The sequence below is a fragment of the Corylus avellana genome, chromosome ca9 (genome assembly GCF_901000735.1).
Source record: "Corylus avellana chromosome ca9, CavTom2PMs-1.0".
Lineage (NCBI taxonomy): Eukaryota > Viridiplantae > Streptophyta > Magnoliopsida > Fagales > Betulaceae > Corylus > Corylus avellana.
Window position 1 is genome coordinate 9,425,410 of NC_081549.1, and position 7,253 is coordinate 9,432,662.

The 7,253-nt window shown below is 34.1% G+C and overlaps 1 protein-coding gene across 1 annotated transcript; it reads left to right on the forward strand.

Annotated features, from left to right (window-relative positions):
* The first annotated feature begins 1,827 nt into the window (after positions 1-1,827).
* Positions 1,828-4,771, forward strand: LOC132191878 (G2/mitotic-specific cyclin S13-7-like). The gene is made up of 8 exons (XM_059606997.1): positions 1,828-2,058; positions 2,577-2,779; positions 2,893-3,165; positions 3,253-3,378; positions 3,470-3,718; positions 3,846-4,004; positions 4,137-4,315; positions 4,454-4,771. Exons 1-8 carry the CDS (start codon positions 2,022-2,024, stop codon positions 4,614-4,616), a joined length of 1,389 nt encoding a protein of 462 aa, XP_059462980.1. The 5' UTR covers positions 1,828-2,021; the 3' UTR covers positions 4,617-4,771.
* The last annotated feature ends 2,482 nt before the right edge of the window (positions 4,772-7,253 follow it).

Here is a 7,253-nt window from a genome sequence, read left to right on the forward strand (position 1 = left end):
CCCAGACCCTTAAATAAGCCTTCCTCCATGAATTGTGCTGACGAGTTGAAGAAGGATTATAGGGTTTAAGCAGATGTTGGGGTTGCATAGGGTTGGCTCTTTTCTCCGTTACGGGGAATTCCTCAAGGGGAAATTAGGATTTTTTGAGTGTGTTTTAGATCTTGCTCTCTGTGGCACTTAAACAATGCTTCATGTAGTCGATCATCAATTTGCTTGCAATAATTTTTAACGTTGGTTGAGAACTTGAGCGGTGGTGGTTGCATTGCTATTCAAATAAAAGTTAAATTTGAAGAGAAACGTTTCCATTTTCAAATTTGAAGAATTACTTTTTTTTTTTTTTTTTTGACATGTCCACACAAGGGAAGGGAGAGAGGATATTCGAACTAGTGACATCTGCTTCATGAGGCGTGGTTTACAGTCGATTGAGCTATCCCTTGGGGACTGAAGAACTACTTTTGAAAGGAACTAAATAGCAAACTCTTTATATGTTTTTCTACTTTAATTAAATATTATTTTTTAGGGTAAAGTTCATATACCCATCTTAAACTACCACTCAATTGATAATGTCTCCTCAATGACGAAACTACCCTTAGTAAATTAAAAACAAAAAAGACTAAAATTTCTATAAAAAACCTAAAACTTTTTTAAAAAATAAATAATCCAACGGGTGGCCAATTTTTTTTTTTTAAATCATTTTTATAAAAAAAATTAAAAAATTTAAAACAATTTTTTTTTAAAATTTTTTGTAATAAAAATTTCATTTAAAAAAAATTCGTTTTTTTTAAAAAAATTGTTTTTCGTTTTTTTTTTTAAAATTAAAATTGTTGTTTTTAAAAAAATTATTATTATTATTTTCAAATTTATAGAGGTATTTTTGTCTTATTGAGAAAAATATATGGACATTTTTATCTTTTTACTAGTCTTGGGAGGACATTGACAATGTTTGGTAATTTGAGAGAAATATTGTTATAATTGAACGTTTGGAGAGTAATTGTCAATTGGGTGGTAGTTTGAAGGAGTACGTGGACTTTTTCCTAGTTTATTATTAGTTTTAGAGTGTGTTGTAGCAAGATTTAGAGTTTGAAGAAAGAAGTATGTTGCATACTTGCATTAAAGTGGAGAGAGAGGGAGAGGAAATAACTTCAAAAAAATGAGTATGGAGTGGAGTTTGGCTCTTCAAATGTGGGGGGTTTCTGACCAAACTAAAAATAGGGAGGGGAGTAGGAAGTTTGATGGAGTGAGTTTTTATCGTAAATTAATCCAAATTTGACGACCCGGTAACCCTTTTTTCCTCATTCTATTAAAAAAAAAAAAAAAAAAACCCAAATTTGACTGAAAGTGATATTTAAGAAGCCCATTGTGAATGCTTAAAACATGAATAAAAAATATATTGAAAAATAATATTTAAAAGAAATAGATAATGAAATAAAAAAATATATATATGTTATAATTTGTATTGAAAAAGTTGAAAATAAAATAGAAAATATTTAACAAACGCCATATATACAAATTGATTATCTACGCTCCATTAATGGTAAAAACAAATACTGGGAAATGCCAGCGCACTAACACCTTCCATCACCGGCTGTCACATAAAAAATACTAGAAAACCTGCCTTTATGACCTAACAGGTTAGAGCAGTGGTCAAACTTATTCCACGTGTCGCCAATGGACGCCAAATGCACAGAGTTTCAATAACATTTAGGGTCACGATCTTGAATCCGCGCACGACTTTACATTATTAACTTTATTTCAACCCCAACGGCTAGAAATTCTCCAGACTCATCTTCTGCCGTTGGAGTCATCGCAGATCCTACGGTCAAAAAAATTCGACCGTTGGCTCCTCCACTTCAAAAAGCCACCGGTTCAGTCTCTCCTCGATCTTCCTATTCTGTACATGTGTGCGAGAGAGACAGAGAGAGAGCGAGAGAGGAGAGGAAGATTAGAAGGGGGCGGCTAAGAAATCCAGAAGGGATTAATCGTTTATCTTTGTAGTTCTTGGACATATTCAAGCATTAGAAATGGCTTCAAGACCCATTGTTCCACGACAACCCAGAGGTATTCTTTTGCTCTCTCTCTCTTGAGGGCTTTCTCAATGATGAGTATGCTTTTCCTCTGTTAGTATGAGATTCAGTTTTCTGTACAAAATCCACATTGGGTGTGGTGATCTTTTGCGAAATCTCGGTTTTTTATTTTTATTTTTATATACAAGATTGTTTAATCGGAACGATTATTGGATAGTATTGATTATTCGCAGTGTTTTCTTCTTTGTGTATTCTTTTTTTCATTCTCTTTCTGCTTTCGTTTGTTGATATTCTCTGTTCTTTCTGTTTTCTGTTGGGCTGACGAAAAAACTGGAAGGAAACGCACCAAATATTTGTTTTATAGACTGATTGACGTTTTGGGTTTTCAGATAATGGAAAGTAAATTTTATTTTCTTACATCTTCTCAGAATCAAACAGACTGATGAGTTTTTTTCTTTTTCTTCTGTTAATGTATTTCTTTCTGTCGGAAATATGCTGCACCAAGCATAACGTTATACTCTTTATGATTTAAATTCCTGTGAATTTGATTAGGTGAGGCAGTAGTTGGTGGAGGAGGTAATCAGCATAAGAAGAATGGTGCGGCAGAAGCAAGAAACCGCAGAGCACTCGGGGATATTGGGAATCTGGTCACCGTCCGGGGGATCGAGGGCAAGCCTAATCGTCCAATCACAAGGAGTTTCTGCGCTCAACTACTCGCAAATGCTCAAGCCGCGGCAGCTGCAGAAAACAACAAGGTTTGGTTTCATTCATCTTGTCCGATTTCTTTAATCTTTTCTTGATTGGAAATTATGACATCGAAATTTGAAAGTATATCTGATTTTGGATAATGGGTCTGTCCGAAATGCAGAAACAAGTTTGTGTTAATGTGGATGGAGCGCCTCTTCTTCTTGACGGAGTTGCCGCCGGTGCCGGAAAAAGAGCCGGGGCACCAAAGCCGCCACCTCAGAAGAAAGTTAATGTTAAGCCAAAGCCCGAGGAAGTGATCAATATAAGCCCGGATATCGCGGAGGCTGATGCTAAGACTAAGCAAGAGAATCCTGTCAACAAGAAAAAGGATGGAGAAGGATCGTCAAGGAAGAAAGCACCCGCTTTTACTTCGGTCCTCACTGCTCGTAGCAAGGTGACATTTCTTTGTTGATTTCGATTGTTCTTGAAATTTGGGTGCTTTTTTTAGGTGTTCTTGTTATAAAATGTGCTATTTTTGCAGGCTGCTTGTGGTCTGACGAAGAAACCAAAGGAGCAGATTGTGGATATTGATGCTGAAGACGCCGGTAATGAATTGGCAGCTGTGGAATACGTTGAGGACATTTACAAATTCTATAAACTAATTGAGGTATTGCTAATTATTCCTCTTCAGCAGTTTATCTCTGTGTTTGTGTATGTGTCTGTTTAGTTTAGCCTCTAAAATTATTTGTGTGCTGCAGCATGAGAGTCGCCCTCATGACTATATGGAATCGCAGCCTGAGATCAACGAAAGTATGAGAGCAATTCTGGTGGATTGGCTGGTGGATGTCCATAGGAAGTTTGAACTTTCGTTAGAAACTCTTTATCTGGCCATCAATGTCATAGACCGCTTCCTTGCAGTCAAGACAGTGCCAAGGAGGGAATTGCAGTTGGTGGGCATAAGTGCAATGCTCTTGGCCTCCAAGTATGAAGAAATCTGGCCCCCTGAGGTATATATGCCCGGCCCTAGTTTCCATTCCCCAGTAAATTATCACTTATCTCAAAAGCTTACTTCGTAGTAAGCTCAAATTTCCTCTTAAACATGTAAAGTTGAACTGAACTTTGTTGTGCCAACAGGTCAATGACTTCGTACACCTTTCAGACAGAGCTTACACTCATGAACAGATTCTGGTCATGGAGAAAATTATACTGGGCAAGCTGGAATGGACCTTGACTGTGCCTACACCATACGTTTTCCTTGCTCGTTTCATCAAGGCATCTATTCCAGATCAAGAAGTGAGTAAATTATTATTATTATTATTATTATTATTATTTTTTTTTTCTGAATTTTGTGTGGAAGCTTGGAAAGGTTGTTTTGAGTCTTTATATATATTGCTAAAAATGTGTTTATGGTATCAATCTGTGTAGCTGGAAAGCATGGTGTATTTTCTTGCTGAGTTGGGTGTGATGCACTATGCCACCATAATATACTGCCCATCAATGATTGCTGCCTCAGCAGTCTATGCTGCTCGTTGCACTCTAAAGAAGTCACCCGCTTGGAACGAGACCCTCAAGCTTCATAGTGGCTTCTCTGAACCTCAACTAATGTAAATAATTTTTTTCCTTTTCCTTTTGCATATATATACTTTGCATCCAATGAAATTGCGGGAAATCGTTTGTGGGATTATATTAGCATTTATAGTTTTCCATTTTCTAAAATTTTCCCATGTTTTTGGAACGAGCAGGGATTGTGCTAAACTGCTGGTGAGCTTCCACTCAATGGCTGCCAAAAGTAAGCTTCAATCTGTGTACAGAAAGTACTCAAACCCTGAGAGAAAAGCGGTGGCGCTGTTTCCTCCGGCCAAAGCTCTCTTCTTGCCTTCGGTTGCCTTGAAGACCACAGTTTAATCACATTGCTTTTATGTGAGACTGAGAGAGAGAGACACCTTGGAATCAATTTGAATATTAGTAGTATTATTAGTTCAAAGGTGGGTTGTAAATTGTATCCTCAGTAATGTGATACTTTGGTACTAAAGAAAAATTCATTCTCGTTTTGAAGTAAATTGAATTTGCTCTCTCAACTTCATATATAATTGGAAGAACAAAAAATAAATAAAAAAATTAAAACCTAAGAAGAAATATAGCAGGCGAACTATTTAATAAACAAATCATTTAATTTCAAAATAACTCAAAAAAAAAAAAAAAATCAGCTTTAAAATGGTCAAATCAACATAATTAAAAAAAAAAAAATTAGTGACACGACACGATCATCATAACTCGTTTAATAAACAAATCATATTAGATGTAACAAAACCCATTTAAATAAACAGTGTGTAACAAAACCTGCATAACTCGTTTAATAAACATATCGTGTTAGATTAACCTTAACATGGTATGAAATTATATCAACCTGTTTGAATGGGTTATGTGTCACCACATACTTGGTATGAATTATGCAATTTCGTATATTCTAAACATAAATTATATAAATTATACACATGACAATCAATTTAATAAACGATATCCAATTATCCATAACCATATTTAAAACATATGGAGAAATTTCACTTACTCTCTCTGAATTGTTACCCACTTTTGTAAAGTTTAAAACCTCTTAATCAGGATCATCCGTTAGGATTTTCCGTTAAATTCCAACAAAATTTTCAAAATACCCTATCTTTTTTTCTAGAAAAAATATGTTAATTTTTTTGCAAAGATTGAGGCATGGGTATTTTTGCATCCCCTTAATCTTTTCAGTTTTTTTTTTTTTTTTTTCCTAAAACAAATGAGGGTATTTTGGAAAAAGTTAATGGGGGGTCAGATTGCAAACAAGTGAAAGATGAATACATTAAATTGAAAGAAATTAAACTTTAGGGATGACGTTGTAAAAGTGATGACAATTCAGGGGGGTTAAGTGATGTTTTTCCTAAAGATAATTTAACTTTTTAGCACCTATCTAGTCAAAAAAATAATATTACAGTCCAACAAAGTTCATCTACATAAATAAAAATATAGCAATTAAGAAAATAATATTACATTCCAACAAATAACATAATAAGCCTATCAACAATAATTATTAACAGAATGAGAAGTAAGTGACAAAAAAAAAAAAAAAAAAAAAAGGGAGAAATTTTACTTTTGCCCCCTGAACTTCCATTCGATTTTACAAACCCTCCCTGAACTTTCAAATCTTTCGTTTTGGACCCTTAAACTTTCAATTACTCTCAATGTGGACTATTCAGTCAAATTTTAAACGTTATATGACGTTTATACCCCTGACTTTTTTATAAAATTTCAACTTCCAAAACGTTTTTTTATTTTAAAAAAAAATGAAAATCAATGACATTTTGGTCTCTTTTTTTTTTTTTTTTTTTTTGTATTTTTAACAGCTAAAATTAACAGAAGGGTTCTAATTAAGAATAATTGAAAGTTCAGGGGTCTAAAATGAGAGATTTGGAAGTTCATGGGGAGTTTGTAAAATCGGGTGAAAGTTCAGGGGGTCAAAGTGAAGTTTCCCAAAAAAAAAAAAAAAAAAAGGTTTAGGGGACATTATCAATTGAATGGTAGTTTGAGAGGGATATGTGGACTTTCTCATATTTTTCACTTTGGCCCCCTGAATTTCCACTCGATTTTACAAACCCTCCCTAAACTTCCAAATCTCTCATTTTGGACCCTTAAACTTTCAATTACACTCAATGTGGACTCTTTCGTCACATTTTAAACGTTACATGACGTTTATACCCCTGACTTTTGTATAAAATTTCAACTTCCAAAACGTTTTTTTATTTTAAAAAAAATGAAAATCAAGGACATTTTGGTCTTTTTTTGTATTTTTAACGGCTAAAATTAACGGAAGGGTTCTAATTAAGAGTAATTGAAAGTTTAGGGGTCCAAAATTAGAGATTTGGAAGTTCATGGGGGGTTTGAAAAATCGGGTGAAAATTCAGGGGGTCAAAGTGAAGTTTCCCAAAAAAAAAAAAAAAAAAAAAGGTTTATGAGACATTATCAATTGAATAATAGTTTGAGAGGGATATGTGGACTTTCTTATATTTTCCATGCATCTAATGTTACCGAATACCACATTACATAAGCTTTGAGAAATAAGGGTAAACAGGAAATGATGTATAGCATTATTTGCTCCTATAGCTAAGGAGAAAATCAGTGAGAAAAGAACAACTATTCACACAACTGTTGTCTCAAGATACTATTGTATTTATTTCTATTGTGTGGACTAGCATAGTTATTTGTTTAGTTTTATGCCTATAATGGGATGAGCCAAATTTTGTAGACACAAGAGAAAGTCCTTTACTTTCACCCTATATATAAGTGAAGTTGGCCCATTAGACTTTATTAAGTCATGATGTGAAAATTAGGGTTGAGAGTAATAGTCTCTCTACATACACAAAATAAAGTTTTCTTCTATATGTTTGAGTATTTACATGAGATTCGTGCTGCAAATATTGAAAATATGTGAGAATATTGATTATTAGATACTATGCTCAAGGCAAGTGTATCACGATTTCATGAGTTGTCTTCATCTTTTTT